Here is a 20,286-nt window from a genome sequence, read left to right as displayed (position 1 = left end):
AACCAACAAGAACACAATAAAAGAACTTACTGATGAGGCCTTTGCATAAGGCAAAAGATATCGGAATACATCAGCACATTGTTCCTTTGATTGATATTCTCCACGATTTGTGTTTCTATGAATGGCTAGATCATCATCATCGGAAGCATCTGGACCACCCTTAAGATTTAAACCATATAAACAGAAGAAACATTGGTCTAGTGCATTATCTATTCCCAACTCCACTTTATTCCTTTCAGCATCTAGGGTAACATTTCGCATATCAGCACTATGGCTATCAATTTCTTTTAATTTGTCAACTCTTCCATCCTTCCCTTGTGCTTCCTCCACTTTATTCATTGCAGCATCTGTGGTGAGATTTCCATTATCAGCATTACAGCCATCAGTTTTCATTAACTTATCGCTAATTCCATCTTTCCCTTGGGCTCCATCCTTTTCCTTTTCAGATGCATTCAGGAAGCTCTCTATAAGCAGAGCATTTGGAGGATCTTGCTCAATGATCATTTTGGTTTCATGCTTCTCCATTGAAGTAGCCTCTATATCAATGGCCTCATTCTCCTTTCTTTCCAAAAAAAATGAACTTGTAGGATCAGAAACAGATAAAACCTCAGAACCTTGTGCTTTTTCCTGCTTTCTACTTGAGGAGTGAGAATTCGATCTCAGCTTTACATCTAATGCCAAAAGATACTTAATTGCAAGTTTGAGAAATGCCCCTTCTTCACCATCGCCATCTTTACCAGCACAGCATAGGCCATATTCAGCAAGCAATTCATGCATTGCAGCAATCAGTTCCACCTGAAACGTCAAGGAACACCAATAGTATCATGACCTCCAATTAAAGCACGCGAAAAGAGATAGCACTCTCGTAAACCAGCAGCAACTTACTTGACTTTTAGCAGGGTTGTCAGGATCAAGATGCTGAAGTTTACAGAATGCAATTGCGGACTCCATAAAGCACTTCGTTTCCAATTGAGCATTATAATCCGTTCCTACTTCAGATGATTTTTGATAGGTGAAACGTTGACACAGATTACAAATGATCACCAACAGAAAATACTGAATATCACCAAGTAAGCCAGCGGGGGCACTAAATTTCTCCTGCGAAAATGAATAATAACTTGGTTTCACAGAACCCCAATTCAAATGATAATGGTGAATTGGTGAAAAAGAAAATTATTCTATGATTTGCGAGAAAGAAACTAAGGATCCCAAATAGAACAAGTGACGGGTACAGTGAATCACATAAGACATATTCTCACATGGGAGAAATATTAGAAAAAGCATATCAAACGCCTATACAAACACTCCCCCCCCAAAAAAAAAAAAAAACAACATTAATAAAAATAAATAAAAAACTACAAAACCAACCCCCCACCCCCACCCCAAAAAAAAAAAAACACAACAAGAAAAAGAAATGCATAACTGTAATAGAAATTAAAGCAGAATATAGTCAAAAGAACAAAAATCAAATCAGAACATGAAAAGTATATATATTGTAGTTCTATAAGCTACGCCATCATTTGTTACAGAATATAGATAAGGTATAGTTCAAGGAAATTATGTCATTTTAAACTTTTCAACTACCCGAATTGTTTATGTATCAAAACTAGATGCAGAAGTATGTAAGCACATTGGACCAGTCTTACTAAACAGGATAAATTTCTGAATTCCCAACTAAACATAAACAAAAAGAAATGCACCATCTAACTGTCCAATCAGAAAGAGCAACTAAATCATCAACACTTACAGATATACCACTCGTTTCATCCATTTCATCTTTCAAATGGGATAAGCATAGGTATATTGCATTAACTTCCTGAGCAACCATGTGATTCCAACACTCTCTCATATAGAATTCTGGAGCTTCTGGTTCGTACGAGGGATCCACCACATCACCATTTGGCTTTTTAGGAAGGTTACAAGAGGCCACTGATTCTAGAATACCGGCTGCGACAGAAAGTATATGTAGCTTCCTTCGATGGCAACTTAAATACACTTCATTTTCTAAGGGAACTGCATTTTCACATGCAGAAATTAGAATATCTAGTGCAGACAATTCAACTGATGCAACCCCTTTTACACTACTGTAAGCACCAAATATTTGGTCAAGGTATATATCTTGAGCAGAAAGCAACAGTGGAGAGAACAATTTAGCCAACCCGGAATATGATTCCCTAGTCATCGTTTTACCACCCAAATTCCTCAACAAACTGTGCACTTTCAACAGATTAATCTCGTGCTGAAGTCTTTCAATGTTTATGGCTTTGACAAGTTTACAATGAGGAAGTAAGACCAAAGGCAGGGTCTCCTTCATATTTCCAGCATTTTTCAATAGGGACAAGGCTCTCTCAAATTCTTCATAAGCTTTCTCATCGTTGCCAGAATAAGTCAACAAGCGACCACTTAACCAGTGAAACCGAACCCAGAAGGAATTATCCAAGGGTAAGACTGAATAATCTATGACAGTTGATTCCTCAAAAGACTTACTTGCTGCTAATTCATTTGAGTCTCCAGAGTTATTCTGAAGAGTGCTCTCATTTGAATTTCCAGAGTTGTTATCATGTTGACATTTCTTATTTGAGTCTCCATAAGTGTTATTCTGATGAATGTTCTCATTTGAATCACCAATGTTATTATATTTGATGTTGTCATTGGAAACTCCACAGTTGTTAATCTGATGGGTCTTTTCATTTGGATCTCCATAGTTGCTGTTTTGCTTGGTGTTCTCATCAAAACGCACTTTCAAGTCATTCTTGCCCACTGGACGTCCGAAAATAACCTTAAGATTTTCTGAACTGAGGGCTGAGTAAGCAGGGATATCTAAAGAAATGAGCTCAACGACTTTACAAAGGTGATAAAATGCCTCAGAGAAGAGCTCTGCACGCTTGGACTCATTTGCAGAACTAGAACCAAGATCGTAATACACTTCTGAAAGAAAAAGGCTGCACGCAAATGTCCTATCTTGACTCCAGCACCTAGTCAACCTCTCCAACTCCAGCAATCTGAAAAAGAAATCCTGAAATGGAAGTTTTCTACATGCAACCTCTTCAAGGAGCATGTGACTAAGATGATATATACCATAATTGCCGGAAACCTCCATAAAGAATCTGCTGATATCATTAACACCAAATTCTAAAGTATCCATAAGGAGAACAGTATTTGTCTGATTATAATTGTAATCCTTTTTCTCCAATCCAACAACAATAAATGGTTTCAGAATTTGAAAAGCAGCCTCTGCGCGGTTTTTGCTTAAGGGGTAATCCAGTTCTTCTTTCTCAGGTTTTCGACTTCGAAGCCTTTCTAGACGAGTACTTCGCCTCTCTTGGGGATGCACTTCTTCATCTGTACTGCCTTCCTTTTCTTTTCCATGAAATATTTTTTCAGGGTTCTTCTCGGCAGTGGATGATTGATTTCCTGCTAATAACATACCCATACCTTTCCCAATAAATGGATCCCCAACATTTTCTGAACTGGAAGATACATTTATCCTCATTCGCATATCTGTGTACCTTCCCTTCATATTCAGGTCATCAGTTTCCCCCTTTCCATGCAATTCATTGTTCCTAGAAGGAAACTCAGCACTTCTACTTTGCTTTTCATTTATGGGGCTATTCTCAGAACCTTTAGCACTCAGTGGACGTAAGATTTTCAAAATTGCATCCACAAGAGAGGACAAGGATGCCTCAGGCAAAAGTAATTCTACAGTCTGATTTCTCTTTTTCTTTATGTCAGCCCCATCATATGGCTCATCAATAGATTTTCTCTTGTTGGGGAACTTTAACCTAACATGCTTTGGCTCCAGTCGATCAATACCACGAGGTGCAAATGGGATTCGCTCTGATTCCTCAATGACAGTTTTCACAAGCAAAGCACGAGCATGTGATGGCCAGTTCCTCAGTATCAAGTTAGCCACAGATAGGCATGAAATTTCGTCCCCAATAGCAATCAGCACTTCCAAAAGCTTTTCCATGCAGTTCCCTGCAACATGTAGAATCATGAAATAAACTTCTGTGAATAATACAATCCAACTGACTAAAGAAAAAATGACCTATTAGATCATCGACATCCATAGACATGATGGGTAGAGATGGGAAAACAATGGGAACCACCATTGGGGTTAGATCGTGTTCTGGTGAGTCCTACTCTCTCCATCAGCATCCATCATCTTAATGGATGGTGATGACCCAATGGACTTTTGAGTTTTCCATTATCCACTAGATGATAGTATGCTTTCCATTCCAGAGAGTAGCCATAAAAATTGAAATTTCATGCTACAATCAAGACAAAATGGGTCACAACTACACCATCTAAATCAATGATGGCATGGCTACAACACAAGGTGCCAAGTAACCAGGGAACTCATGGCACTAGAGAAACCTTAATGCAAAACATCAGAAAAGCATTGCACCGATTCACAAACAAAATTTTAAACCAGAATCCGCATTCCTAAAGAAAAATTTACACAAAAGGCTACAATAAACTCCTTACAGTTGTTGGGACTGCAAGAAAGCCCTTGTTCAAATGCCCAACGTGCTATGCTGAGCAAGCCAATGTAACATGACAATGTCCCCAATTGATTCCAGACAACTGAATCTTTTGTATCAATTTCAACAGCTTGGAGATAGCAATTGATTGCACTCTCATAATGCATAGAGCCTTGTTCTAGGAACACAGTGGCTAAATTCTTTAGAGCCAAAAACCTGCAAACAAACATGATGGTGTTGAAAACCGATGGCTTAATTCTGAAAATGCAGATGTAAGATCATTTAATAATGATACTAAATTTGCTAAAGAGGGATTCCATTAGGCAGGAGAGCATTTGTAAATCAAATTGTAATTTTCAAGAAAACAAAGATATAAGAGTTGTTGAATTTATATCTTGATAATGAAAAGCAAGGAAAGGTGGTCTAAAAATTTAGCTGAAAGAATAAACTTGTTGGAGTTATGGCCTTGTAACACTGACATGTTATAGCTCTTGCTCACAATGGGAATGAAAAGAGCAATATGACTCTAAGATCTTGGCGTGCATAGAATCATGGAAACCCTAGGACAGTTATGAGGAGGATTGGTGTATATATGAGAGCTACCGAGAGGTTTCAGGGTTACCTCTAGTCAGGGTCGGTGATTGTTATTGTTATTGAGCTCGATTGGGTCTCATGACTAGATGATTGGGCTAGGGCGATGTAATTTTATGTGTATGATGATTTGAGCTCGATGATTAGCCCTCTATGGGAAGGTTAAGGCCAATAGAGGGCATTGGCCTAAATCCCTTTGTAACAATCTTAAACTTTCAAAAAATAAAATAAAATAAGAAAAAAAAAAAAAAAAAAAACTTTTAATACATGATAATTCGTTTGAACATGATGGTCCAAAGGGACCATCGTTACTTTTAAAAGCTTTTGGTTTAAAAGCTTTATTGCTTCCTTGCTCTTGCCACGTCCACTAAAGGACGTGGGCTTTAGGCGTTTAAAGCGTAAGCTAACGCTCACACCTGTAACGTAATAAAAAAATAAAATAATATATTAGTAGAATTTAAATTCAGAGAGGTGAGGACTCCTAATTTCGAAAACTGATGAGATTTTTCTCTCTGGTCGAACACAGTGAACTCCTCTAACCGAATTTTTATCGGAAGCTCCCTCTCAAATATTTGTGTGTAAGTGACATCGTCTTCCTGAAAAATAGTCTGTTTTTAATAAATAGTGATATTTCCATCCAAGATCTGTATTTTATAAGTTTTGTGTGTAAGTGATTTCATTATCTTGAAAAATAATCCGTTCTTTTTAAAAATGAAATGAAATAATTATTTCTGCTTATTATCATGAATTTTAGGCACGATAAATTTTATGCGCAAGTGACCTCATTATTTTGAAAAATAATCTGTTTAATAAAATTGTGATATTTTAACTATGTTAGAAATTTTAAATGCTGTAAAATTATTAGAAATAAATACGATATTTCTGCTGTTAGTAAAATTGTAAGATTTCTTTCTACTATTTTTGAATATTTAGACATTGTAAATTTCATGTGTAAATGACTGCCTTATTACTTAAAAATTGATATTTTTGCAATTGATTATAGCATTGTTGTGAAATGCTTATTTGTAAATTGATATCCCATAAATTGTGATAATTCCGTATTCTTGAATTTCCATAAGAGTTTTTTTTTTTATACATATTAAATTGGCAATTATGCTAGAATGTCTTTACAAATTGTTAGCTTTCTAAATTTGAGCCCAAAATATTTGATTGGTTATTTTTGAAATGTTATTGAAAGTGACTGTTATTAATGGTTTCAGTGAAATTCATATTAATGATTTCAGTGATATATTGAGTACATGATATTTGCTGCTTTCGAATGTTGAAAGAGATTTAAAAATAATTTAAGTATGCAAGTGGACTCATCTGGTTCGCCGGTGAGGTATAAATGGACCTATCCGGGACGTCGGTAGGGATTAAGTGGACTCATTCGGTAAGCCGATGAGGTATAAGTGGACTTGCAGGGATTAAGTGGACCTATCTGGGATGCCGATAAGGATTAAGTGGACCCATCAGGACGCTGATGGGGTGGGTATATAGGTGACCTACTTGGGACGCCAGTAGGGTATTTTGTGAAATCCTTTGAATTATGCACTGCCGTTAAAGTGTTATATGCATTTCAATTATTTGGATTATACTTAATTATGCATTTATTGAAAGTGAAACTGTTCATGCATTTCTGTTAATAGATCTCCTTTTTGAAAATATTGATGTCTTTCAACCATGATTATTTTTAGGATTATGATGATCACTTACTGAGTAGCCAAACTCATCAAACTATGGTAAACATTTTTTCAAGATAACTGCGGACTCATTTTGAGTGCTAGTCAAGATCAACCTTGGAAGATATTGTTGTTGTGCTAGCTTTCTTTATTTACTTTATAAGACCTCGTCACTGTAAATTTGTCCTATCAAGAGATGTATATATGTTTTGGACTGTCACATCTCAAGAATATCTGTATTGGAATTTCTTGGGGTGAAACAAATTATGGTATCAGAGCAATAGGTTTAAGATTCTTAGGAAATTTAAAAAGAATGTACTTAAAATCACATTTATTGTGTGTACAGACTGGGACAAAGTCAAGATCCAGAATAGCTGAAGCCAATATGGAAAGAATTTACAAAGCCTTGGAAAATATGGTTGCTCTAATGCAACATCAGATGGTAAACAACAATCCACCCAAGCAGTCAGTTACAGGAAATGGTGGAAGTAATATCGAACAACTTAAGAAATTGAACCCACTTTTTTTTAAAGGTGCTGTAAACCCACTGGAAGCCGAGGGTTGGATTATGCAATTGGAGAAAATATTCGAGGTAATGGAATGTCCTAATGATAGGAAAGTGGCCTTGGCAGTCTTTATGTTAGAAGGTGAAGCACAACACTGGTGGCGAATGGCAAAAAGAGTATTGGTCAAAGAAAATAAACCCTTGACTTGGGAAGTATTTCTAAAGGCATTTAATGAAAAGTATTTCTCAGATTTTATTCGAGACTGAAAAGAAATGGAATTTCTAGAATTAATCCAAGGAAATGGGACAGTAGCACACTACGAGGCCAAGTTTACTGAATTGTCCAGGTTTACACCACATATGATTAACAATGAGGCAAGAAAGGTGAAAAAATTTGAAAGAGGTCTCAGGCCAGCTAATGAAAGCAGGATATCGATCTTAAAATTGAGAACTTATGCTGAAATAGTGGATTGAGCCCAAAGTGTCGAAAAAGATTTCGAAGATTACCAAAAGACGAAAAATCAGAAAAACCATGTTAGACCCACACCATCTAATCGACAACAGTTTGAAAGGGTAAACAAGAAGCCAAGGCCCTTGCCACTCCAAAGCCCAATAGAACCATGTAGAAAATGTGGGAAAAACCATGGATCAAGCCCTTGTTATAAGAATACCGGAGCCTGTTTTAAATGTGGAAAATTGGGACACCAAATTAGACAATGTCCTAGTTTACAGATGCAACAGCTTCCAAAGCAGGGAGAGATAACTCAAAAGCCGCAGAAGAAGGGAAAAGTAATTGCAATCACCGAGCAAGACGCTCAGGCCTCAAAATCAGTGATGTAAGGTACTCTTATTATCTTCCAAAAAGTAGCTCATGTTTTGATTGATCCTAGATCTACTCATTCATTTGTGTCATCACACTTTGCATGCCACTTAAAGGTAGAACCAGAACAATTAAAATACAATCTTGAGGTAGCCACACCGATGGGAAATTCAATTAACATCAATATAGTGTACAAATCATGTGCAATAAAGATAGAAGAAAAGGAACTGTTGGTTGATTTAATAATCCTGGAAATTCAAGATTTTGATGTAATCTTAGGCATGGATTGGCTTTCTGCATACCATGCAAGTATTGATTGTTATAAAAAAATGGTTACCTTTAGCATTTCGAATCAACCAGTATTTTACTTCAATGGTATCAAAGAAGACTCCCCATCATATTTAATCTCTTGTATTCGAGCTAATCACCTCCTTCAAAAAGGGTGTCAAGGCTTTCTTGCCTATATCAAAGAAGATAGGAAGGAAGAAATAAATTTGGTTACCACTCCGGTTATTCGAGAATTTCCCGACGTTTTTCCAGAAGAATTGTCAAGATTACTCTGACAGGAAAATTGAATTCTCCATTGAATTATTGCCAAGGGTAGCACCAATTTCTAAGGCACCTTACAGAATGACACCTGCAGAACTTAAGGAACTGAAACAACAATTGGAAGAATTATTAGATAAAGGTTTTATCAGACCCAGTGTGTCACCTTGGAGTGCTTCAGTGCTGTTTATCAAAAAGAACGATGGGACTATGAGATTGTGTATTGATTATAGACAGTTGAACCAAGTGAGTGAAAAATAAGTATTCATTACCTAGAATTAATGATTTATTTAATCAATTACAATAATCACAAGTGTTTTCAAAAATTGATCTTAGATTTGGATACCATCAGCTTAAGATTAAAAGTGAAGATGTTCCCCAGACAGCTTTCAGAACAAGGTATGGCCATTATGAATTTTTAGTCATGCCTTTTGGATTACCAATGCACCGGCTGCATTTATGGATTTGCTGAATCGGATCTTTAAGTCCTTTTAGGATAAATTTATTGTGGTATTCATCGATGATATTTTAATTTATTCCAAGAATCAGAAGGAATATGAGCAACATGTAAGAATGGTATTGCAAATATTAAGAGAAAAGAAATTGTATGCCAAACTTAATAAATGTGAATTTTGGCTTGAACAAGTGACATTTTTAGAATATGTCATATCAAAGGAAGGTCTATCAGTTGATCCTTCAAAGGTTGAAGCCGTTGTTAATTGGAAACAACCAAGTAATGTGACTGAAGTTCGAAGCTTTTTGGGATTGGCAGGATATTATAGAATATTTTTAAAAGGATTTTCTTGAATCGCAACCCCATTGACTCAATTGACACAGAAAAATGCCAAATTTGAGTGGACAAGTGAATGTGAAAAGAGTTTTCAAGAACTAAAAGTTCGATTAACTTCAACACCTATTTTAGCTATTCCTGAAGGGAGTGGGGAATTTGTGATTTATAGTGATGCTTCACATAAAGGCTTGGGCTGTGTATTAATGCAATATGGGAAAGTAGTGGCATATGCATCCAGACAGTTGAAAGAATATGAGAAAAAATATCCAATTCATGACTTGGAGCTAGCTGCAATAGTATTCGCTTTGAAAATATGGAGGCATTATCTATATGGTGAGCAATTCGAAATATACACGGATCATAAGAGTTTGAAATACCTCTTCTCTCAGAAGGATTTAAATATGCGGCAGATAAGATGGATGGAATTGTACAATCCATTATCATTCAGGAAAAGCTAACGTTGTGGCTGATGCTCTAAGTAGAAAATCTACGGGAGTCTTAGCTCATCTAATGATCCAAGAAATGAGATTGTTAGAGGAAATAGTGGATTGGCATCCGACTCTGTCCATTACTGGTGTGGTAAGTATGATTGCCAACATTAAGGCAAAACCCCAATTAATCCAATAGATTCGATTGGCACAAAAGAAAGACCATCAGCTTATAACAATTATAGAAGAGGTGAAGCAAGGAAAGAGAGACGAATTCTCTATGTGTAGTGAGGATTTGCTAAGATTCAAGGGTCAGATTTGTATTCCGAATAATGAGAGTGTGAAGAAAGCTATTTTGGAAGAAGCACATCACTCTCGTTATACGATACATCCTGGAAGTATTAAAATGTATCAAGACCTGAAGAAAACCTTTTGGTTGAATAATATGAAAAAAGAGGTAGCACTATTTGTATCTAAGTGCCTAACAGCAAGTAAAAGCTGAACATCAAAGGCCCGCTGGGTTGTTGCAGCCTTTACCCTTGCCAGAATGGAAGTGGGAGCACATCTCTATGCATTGTCTCTGGCTTGCCTAGAACAAATTCAGGACATGAAAGCATTTGGGTCATTATGGACCGGTTGACCAAAGTTGCCCACTTTCTACCGATTCGCACGACGTACACTTTGGATCGACTGGCCCAGTTGTACATTAAGGAAATAGTGCGATTACATGGAGTTCCGATCAGTATTGTATCGGACAGGGATACTCGATTTACTTCTAAATTTTGGGCTAGACTACAGTTAGCCATGGGGACGAGACTCACCTTTAGTAGCCTTTCACCCCCAAACTGATGGACAATCGGAAAGGACCATCCAAACCTTGAAAGATATGCTGAGGGCCAGTGTTATTGACTTTACAGGAAGCTGGGATGACCATTTACCCCTGATTAAGTTTGCTTATAATAATAGCTTCCAAGCCAATATTCAGATGGCACCATATGAAGCCCTGTATGGAAGGAAATGCAGGTCACCCATCTGTTGGGACGAGGTTGGTGAAAGAAAGCTTTTGGGACCAAAAATTGTCCAGATAACCACAGATAAAATAGCATTAATTCGTGAAAGACTCAAGACAGCTCAGAGTCGGCAAAAGAGTTATGCCAATAACCGACGGAGAGATCTTGAATTTGAGAAAAATGATCGAGTTTTCCTAAAAATCTCACCAATAAAAGGCATTATGAGATTCGACAAGAGAGGAAAGCTGAACCCACGTTACATCGGACCATTTGAAATCCTGAAAAGAATCGGACGTGTCGCTTATAGACTTGCCTTACCAACCGAATTGTCAAATGTCCATAATGTCTTTCATGTATACTCACTACGAAAATATCAGCCCAACCCATCTCATATCTTGAAATATGAACCTTTATCGATCATCAAGGACCTATCTTTCATTGAACAGCCAATTTTGACACTGGATAGAAGGGTGCAAGTGTTGCGCAAGAAGGAAATTCCTTTAGTCCGTATATTATGGCAGTATCATTCAAGAGAAGAGTCGACTTGGGAACGAGAAGACGATATCAGAGAAAAATATCCCTATCTTTTTTAGTAATTACATAAATTTAGAGGACTAAATTTCTTTAAGGGGGGAAGAATGTAACAATCTTAAACTTTCAAAAAAAAAAAAAAAAAAAAAAAAAAAAAAAAAAAAAAAAAAACGAAACTTTTAATACATGACAATTCGTTTGAACATGATGGTCCTTAAAGACCATCGTTACTTTTAAAAGCTTTTGGTTTAAATGCTTTGTTGCTTCCTTGCTCTTGCCACGTCCACTAAAGGACGTGGGCTTTAGGCGTTTAAAGCGTAAGCTAACGCTCATGCCTGTAACGTAATAAAAGAATAAAATAATATATTAATAAAATTTAAATTAAAAGAGGTGAAGACTCCTATCTTAGAAAACTTATTAGATTTTTCTCTCTGGTCGAAACACAATGAACTCCTCTCTCTAGCCGAATTTTTATCGAAAGCTCCCTCTCAAATATTTGTGTATAAGTGACATCGTCTTCTTGAAAAATAGTATGTTTTTAATAAATAGTGATATTTCCGTCCAAGATCTTTATTTTATAAGTTTTGTGTGTAAGTGATTTCATTATCTTGAAAAATAATCCGTTCTTTTTAAAAATAAAATGAAATAATTATTTCTGCTTATTATCATGAATTTTAGGCACGATAAATTTTATGCACAAGTGACCTCATTATTTTGAAAAATAATCTGTTTAATAAAATTGTGATATTTTAACTATGTTAGAAATTTTAAATGCTGTAAAATTATTAGAAATAAATATGATATTTCTGCTGTTAGTAAAATTGTAAGATTTCTTTCTACTGTTTTTGAATATTTAGACATTGTAAATTTCATGTGTAAATAACTGCCTTATTACTTAAAAATTGATATTTTTGCAATTAATTATAGCATTGTTGTGAAATGCTTATTTGTAAATTGATATCCCATAAATTGTGATAATTCCGTATTCTTGAATTTCTATAAGAGTTTTTTTTTTTATACATATTAAATTGGCAATTATGCTAGAATGTCTTTACAAACTGCTACCTTTCTAAATTTGAGCCCAAAATATTTGATTGGTTATTTTTGAAATGTTATTGAAAGTGACTGTTATTAATGGTTTCAGTGAAATTCATATTAATGATTTCAGTGATATATTGAGTACATGATATTTGTTGCTTTCGAATGTTGAAAGAGATTTAAAAATAATTTAAGTATGCAAGTGGACTCATCTGGTTCGCCGGTGAGGTATAAATGGACCTATCCGGGACGTCGATAGGGATTAAGTGGACTCATTCGGTAAGCCGGTGAGGTATAAGTGGACTTGCAGGGATTAAGTGGACCTATCCGGGACGCCGATAAGGATTAAGTGGACCCATCAGGACGCTGATGGGGTGGGTATATAGGTGACCTACTTGGGACGCCAGTAGGGTATTTTGTGAAATCCTTTGAATTATGTACTGCCGTTAAAGTGTTATATGCATTTCAATTATTTGGATTATACTTAATTATGCATTTATTGAAAGTGAAACTGTTCATGCATTTCTATTAATAGATCTCCTTTTTGAAAATATTGATGTCTTTCAACCATGATTATTTTTAGGATTATAATGATCACTTACTGAGTAGCCAAACTCATCAAAATATGGTAAACATTTTTTCAGGATAACTGCGGATTCATTTTGAGTGCTAGTCAAGATCAACCTTGGAAGATATTGTTGTTGTGCTAGCTTTCTTTATTTACTTTGTAAGACCTCGCCACTGCAAATTTGTCCTATCAAGAGATGTATATATGTTTTGGACTGTCACATCTCAAGAATATCTGTATTGAAATTTCTTGGAGTGTAACACCCTTACTCTTAGAACTTTCTCATACCATGTGCATAAACAGTAGCAAAGCATGGAAAATCGACTTTTCCTGGGATCCACTAAGAAGAGGTATGCACATGTGCCAAGCGAGGATGCCCACACCTTGTGTATGCATGTCTTCTAGGGGTGCATTTGAAATCCACTAGTACTTGGGATCCAGGGTCACTCATTGGTTTGACTTTGATAAGCCAATATCATGAGCCCCTGATTATACGTTATAGGGTCATGAGTATGTTGGGTCATACCGAGAAGGTGGCTTACGATTCTATGTCTAGCCAAGTGGAGTGCTCTGATTCCTAATTCAAATCCATAGATCCTAATTTCCTTTAAAAATGTTTTTAAACATTGTGAAAATGGATTCTTTTGATGGAAAATAATTAAAAGGATTTTTAGGAATTTTTAGATATTTTTTTGGATTTTTCCAAATAAGAAAAAGTGTTTTCTGGAATTGTTTTTACCAAAATACGATTAAGGACAGACCCACTAGACCCACATGAGACACCCAAATGGCCAATGGGTGTCCACATGGGGCCATGGGAGCCTCCACATCAGCCCCAATAGAGATAACGTGGGGGTGACATCATTCCCCATGGTGGCTTTCTAGGTCATTGTGTAATTTGTTATGTGGGGATGTGTTTTGTAATATTAGATTTTGTGCTATTTTAAAAATTGACAAAATTAATTTCGAAACATATTAGAAGTGCAAAGCAAGTGGTTTATGCACATGTCTGAACCCCTTTTAGAAGGGGCATAGGGTTTGTAATTACAATCTAAACCCTAAGGGTATGTAGTAGTTGTGCACTTAACCACCTAACTTATGCAGCATGATTTGACTAGCCCCCACATACTCTTACAAAATGGACGGAAGTTTTGAAATTTCATTTTTACTGGAGCTTTGACAAATTACCTCAAGAGTATGCCCTGCAACCTCGTTTTAAGTTCAATTATATGATGAGAGCAAGGGTATTTTATACAAGGGAAATTACAGTGAATTATGGTTATTAAAATGGAAGATAAGAATGTTAAATCCATACCACACATCAAGATGGCCTGATGGTAGATGGTGAGCTAGGAACAAGCTTGTCTTTGTAGCCATGGATGTTGGACTTCAATGGCCAAAATTAAAGCACATCTAAAGCATCTCTACACTCAACACTCAACATTATAAATACCCCTTGAAGTCTCTACACTTGAAAACAACCCATTCTCTCACTAGAGTGGCACGCCACTTTCTCTCTCTCTAACCTCTCTACTGTGGCACGCCCTAGGCAATCTCCTCTCCCTTTCTCTCGCTTCCAAAGTGTGCAAAGGTGATGTGAGAGAAATCCATAGAAGCATCATGAAGGCTCCATTAATGATAATTAAAGCTCAAATTCAAGACATGGATGATCTAGTCTTAGGCCTTCATCAGTAAGAACACATCATTTTCCTTTTATTCTAGTTAATTATTCTTATTGTAAACTCCTAATTTCGGCAAGCTTCATTCATCAATTTGATGTTAGATCATTAATCTCTTTGATACTTTAATTCCTTTTGATCCATATAATTGAAGGCATCATCCATGCACAAATTGATTTAGTTTCCATGAGCTTTTTTTGAGAATTTTTTACAGATATTTCTCTGAGACTTTTACAACCAAATGAGTCAATTAGATCTTCATTTTGATGTTTCAAATTGTTGTTATCATAAGAGGAGATTATGCCAAATTTATGTGGCTCGATTTATGAATTCTATGAGCCAGCCTTGTGTTTTAAGAGCCACGATTTCTCCTATGGTTTTCCCACTAGTTTTGATCATTTGATTTCTGCAAATTCTTCTGTGTTTCAAGTGTATATCGGCAGATTGATTCACTCTCTAATTGATTATTTCGGTGAGATTCTAAAAGGAAGATTTATGTCTTAATCTCCATGCTCATGCTATTCATTTTCTCACAAAATTGAGAGTGATTTGTGCCTCGGTTTTTTCTCCCACTTTTTCCAATGGTTTTGAATCCATTTTGTTAAACCCTCTCATATGTTAGAATGCCTCATGAAAGTATACATAATATGATGCTTAAAGGCTTCCCCTTTTTTTATGTTGCAATTGGCCTTTGTGATTATGCCATTGAAAGTCCTCCTATATAGTACATAGCCAAGACCCAAGGCTATAAACCAGGCACAATGACCCCTATAATTGGCTTCCTATGATCAAATTCTATGCCCACACAATTCTTGGAGAAAGGAGTTTGAATTTGAAGTATATGATGAAATGCCAAGGTTATGTATAATTTGGCAATGTTTTTGTATATTGTTGTATGTTTTAGATCATGTATATGATCAAGTGCTTAATCAATCTTGTTGATGTATATTGCATCATGAACTAAGGATATGGACCAATTACAGTCTTATTTTGTTTTAAAAGTTTATTTAAGGCCAAGTTTAGTAGTTGGAATTGTATATGTACAATTTGATGTACTTGAGTTATGTTGTATTGAAATGAAGAGAAAATTCATGTTGTGTCACTTGGACTTGGTATCACACCTTCAAAACTAACTTTAAAGGTTTACATGTGAAGCAACAAGGACTTTACAAAATAAACATCCAAAATAATAAAGAAAAGGCATATTCAACATTAGAAACTCAACCAAACATCAAACACTTAAAATATGGGCAAAGACCCACTTTCTAACAATGAACTTCCCGTAAGCTCACAACCATCTTCGACACACAAATAAATAGATCAGCACCATATTAATAGATAAAAATAATAGTGATTCAAAGGTCCAAACCTAAGTTGTAATAGATGACCGTCTCTTGTATTACCATCCACCTAAAAGGAAAATAACAACAGATCAGTAGATTTACGAAGAATCCACTACTAAATCTCTGTGCCTTTCTGAAGTAAATATTACCTGTGCATTTGACATGAGAGGATCTCTTAGGACAGCTTCAAAATTTCTTTGAGCTTTTGAGTATTCTTTAGCTTGTAATTGTAGAAGGCCTTCGTGATACTCTTGAGTGAGATGAAATTCCTAACATGAATGAAAGTGGGTCTTATGCTAATTCACTCGATCATGATTGATGGATACATAAGAGAATCACTCCAAATAGAAATAATGGCAGAAATAGTATGCCTAAGATTATTATCCAAAGTCTCCAATGACTTGCATATAATCCTGAAGAGTAACATATCTATATATCTTGGTGAAATGCTAGAAAATAGAACACATCCACATAGAACATGGAGGGTAATCAGCTTCTAGTAATATATATCTCTAAACCCAGAGCATGGTGATACACGGTTGCCCACCCACAAAGAGGAATATGAAAGAATCTAAGGAAGTTCAGCAAAAATTTCAGAGTAAAAAAACAAAGGGTGAAAGAAAATTCACGAGATTTATAAGAAAAGGGAAAACATGGAGGGAAATATATGAAAATCAGTTATTCTTTACGCATAATAAGTTTTCTATTGGGTAACAGAAATTTTACTATACTTCCAAACCATCGCATGTTTGACAGCTAGTATTCGCCAAACAAAAGTTCTTTTTTATTATTACATATAACAAAAATCTTTGAGCATGTCGACAATATCTATGCTTGAAAACTCATTCAGGCATCTACTCACTCCAAAGCCGACTTCACAAAGAGATACCAACATACAAACTGGTTAAGGCAACAACTACTCCATTTCCACAACAAGCAAATGAATAAAAAAGTGCCTGCTTATACGGACAAGCATGCAATTGCATAACGATATAAACCATGTTGGACAAGCAAAAAATGTTCCAGTGAGCTGCAGGAGAGGCTCCCAAGAAAATTGAGAAAATTTTCAAGTTAAACGCATGAAACCAAGGCATCAATAGCACTGGCCATTAGCACATTTGACGATGGAAGCAAACAGCGAGTTGCATAAATGAATTGAGGCAAGGTTTTGTCGTCCTTTTGGATATATTCAAAAATGAATTGCTCATGCTATTTTCCCTGAACTTATTCAAGAAAAACATAACCAAAATAGCTCTGGGATCAATAGAAAAAGGAATTGTCAAGGCCATTCATAAACAGTGAAGTATTTATCAGTCAATGAAGAGATACCCATCAACTCAGGCCTAGGCAAAAGGCCTTAACTGCTATAAGTGAATAATTTTCAAAAATTTGAAACCCCACAAAGAATTTATACAAAAGGCCTCCAATGATAAACCACACTGTAAATTATTTGATTCATAAATTCATAAAGTATTTCTATGAAATTCATCAGAAAAACCAACCTAAAGATTTCATACTCCAAAACATTGAGAACAAGTACAGCAAAAACACCTAAAGGAATTCCATTCAATTTGGACGGACCTCACCAACGCAAATGAGTGGGCTCCTAATAAGCATAATTCCAGAGGAAACATACAAGAGAGAGAGGAGCGTTTTACCCACCAGCAAGCACATGAAGCCGACAAACCCAAAACTGTAAGTAACACAATTCCATAAGAACAGAAACACCTAAGGAGAGAGAGAAAGAGAGAGAGAGAGAGAGAGAGTACCTGTGCTTCCTTAGTTGGGGCAAGAGTCTCCCACTGGCCACCGGAGTTGGTGTCATTGATGGCGGCAATGGAGAACTGCATCGCAACAGAGAGAAAGAGAGAATTGATGGGGAAAAACTTGAAAAGAAAGAAGGAAAAACACTTAGAAGGACAGAACCCAGTTTAAGACAACCCACCATGGCTCGCTTCCTCTGCAATTCACACCTCTTGGCCCTTCTTTCTTAAATACGCCCTGCTTTTGGTTCGAAACGTGTAGGTTCCGCCTTGCGAGTATGGAGAGAGTTGATATGGCTCTTACCAGAAACCCTTCACCCAAAATCCGTCGCACAGCGATCTCAGCTTTTATATTTTGGACTATATACCGTGAGGGTATTGGAGAAAGTTTATATAAGGTTGCAACCTTATAATGTAGAACTGCGGATGCACCTCAAAAATGTATCAAAAAATGTTGTTTTAATGTTGAAAAGTATCATCTTCAAGATATATGAGTACGAAAAATAAAATGAATTTTAAGCTCTAAAAATAGTACATCTTACAATACTTTATTTAGACCGTCTATTTTTAAGATTTCTATATATTTATAGATCTACTTGATTTTAAACATTTTTGGAGTTTAAAATTTTACAATTAAATATGAAAATAGATTTTGAGATAATCATTAGAATATTTTACATCAAAATTATATGTTATAATAAAATTTAGAGGTGCACCTTAATTTGATTGTTTAAGGTTGCAACCTTATGGAAACCACACCCAAAAGTATTTATCCCCTTTGAAAAAAGTTTATATAAGGTTGCAACTTTAAAATGTAGAATTACATATGCATCTCAAAAATCCATGACAAAGGTTCTTTAAATGTTGAAAAGCACTCTATTTGATCATCTTGATATCGAGATGTATAAATATGAAAAAACAAAAGATTTTGAGTCTCATAACTAGTACATCTTGCAACATATTGTCTAGACAGTCCATTTTCAAGATTTTCATATATTTATACATCTACTTGATTTTAACTATTTTTTAAGTTTAAAATTTTATAATATAAAAATAGATTTTCAAATAATCCTTATTTTTTATACCAAAATACATTATCATAAATTTTGGAGGTAAGCCTTAATTGGATTGTTTAACATTGCAACCTTATAGAAACCGCTCTTGTCTTTTTGTACAAAGAGGTCACAATCATTTTTAACCATTAGATGTGAAATTCAATATAGTGAAATACGTCACCACATTCAAAAAAAGGTCTTTTGGACTATGTGCCCAATCAAGGACACATCCTCAATCACTAGATTTCATTTCCAAAGGTCAATAATGATTATGACATCCTTGTATCAAAAGTAAATGGTTTTACTGTATATAGTTTCTTTATATATATTGTGTAACAACATTAACTAAAATAAATACAAAAATAAATAAATTAATAATCATATATTAGTAATGATAATAATAATAAGGATAATAATACTATACCGTTAGGATATTGTTGCTTTTATATTAACAATAAATAAAAGATATCATTGCTAGTATACTTGAGGGTCCAATTTTACTTGAGTGGACCTTAAGTCCACCACCTTAAAGGTTTATAAGAACACTCATTTAAACGACACCTTGCATTGAGGTGTTTCTTTTTTATACGTCTTTTACTCTCTCTCCTATGCACATCTCTTTTAACAAATTTGTTCCCGCCCTCTCTCTAAATACAAAAAGTGGCTAGGATCAATAGTGATTGATGGTGGCAAGAACATGTGAATAGCGTTAATGGCTTTCCATCCTACAAATTGAAATCAGTGGATAGAAAATCATTTGGGTTCTTTCTTTTTCTCTGAATTTGAAATATGATCAATCGTAGAAAAGCCCCATTCAAAAAAAAAAAAACCGAAAGACTGGTTTTCTTAGTTCTATCTGCTTCCCCAGTTTCAGAGTTAAGGTAAGTGACATCGTCTTCTTGAAAAATAGTCTGTTTTTAACAAATAGTAATATTTCTGTCCAGGATCTTCATTTTATAAGTTTTGTGTGTAAGTGACCTCATTGTCTCGAAAAATAATCCATTCTTTTTAAAAAATGAAATGAAATAATTATTCCTACTTATTATCATGAATTTTAGGTGCGATAAATTTTATGCGCACGCGACGTCATTATTTTGAAACATAACCGAAATTTTAGATACTGTAAAATTATTAGAAATAAATGTGATATTTCTGCTTTTAGTAAAATTGTGATATTTCTTTCTACTGTTTTTTAATATTTAGATATTGTAAAATTCATGTGCAAATGACTGCCTTATTATTTAAAAATTGATATTTTTGCAATTGATTATAGTATTGTTGTGAAATATTTATTTGTGAATCGATATCCCATAAATTGTGATAATTCCGTATTCTTGAAATTCTATAAGAGTTTTCCTATACATATTAAACTGACAATTATGCTAGAATGCCTTTACAAACTGCTACCTTTCTAAATTTGAGCCCAAAATATTTGATTGGTTATTTTTTAAAT

At 35.2% G+C, this 20,286-nt stretch overlaps 1 protein-coding gene across 1 annotated transcript in view; it reads right to left on the bottom strand.

Annotated features, from left to right (window-relative positions):
• LOC18431771 (Tetratricopeptide repeat (TPR)-like superfamily protein) overlaps nt 1–18,110 on the bottom strand; it is a 33,043-nt gene extending 14,933 nt beyond the window's left edge. Inside the window, exons 1-9 of the mRNA XM_088866386.1 lie at nt 17,961–18,110; nt 17,785–17,859; nt 17,678–17,708; nt 16,165–16,284; nt 16,042–16,082; nt 4,489–4,700; nt 1,748–3,978; nt 886–1,098; nt 31–795 (exon numbers count right to left, since the gene is read on the bottom strand). Coding sequence (XP_088722512.1) covers nt 31–795; nt 886–1,098; nt 1,748–3,978; nt 4,489–4,700; nt 16,042–16,082; nt 16,165–16,284; nt 17,678–17,708; nt 17,785–17,840 — 3,669 coding nt within the window. The 5' untranslated portion in view covers nt 17,841–17,859; nt 17,961–18,110. The remainder of the gene's footprint in view (nt 1–30; nt 796–885; nt 1,099–1,747; nt 3,979–4,488; nt 4,701–16,041; nt 16,083–16,164; nt 16,285–17,677; nt 17,709–17,784; nt 17,860–17,960) is intronic.
• Between the last annotated feature and the right edge of the window lie 2,176 nt (nt 18,111–20,286).

This window comes from Amborella trichopoda, chromosome 5 (genome assembly GCF_054954075.1).
Source record: "Amborella trichopoda isolate Santa Cruz 75 chromosome 5, AtrichopodaSantaCruz75HAP2 v2.0, whole genome shotgun sequence".
Classification (NCBI taxonomy): Eukaryota; Viridiplantae; Streptophyta; class Magnoliopsida; order Amborellales; family Amborellaceae; genus Amborella; species Amborella trichopoda.
The sequence above is the reverse complement of the archived record's forward strand: the minus strand, read 5'-3'. Positions and strand labels throughout refer to the sequence as shown.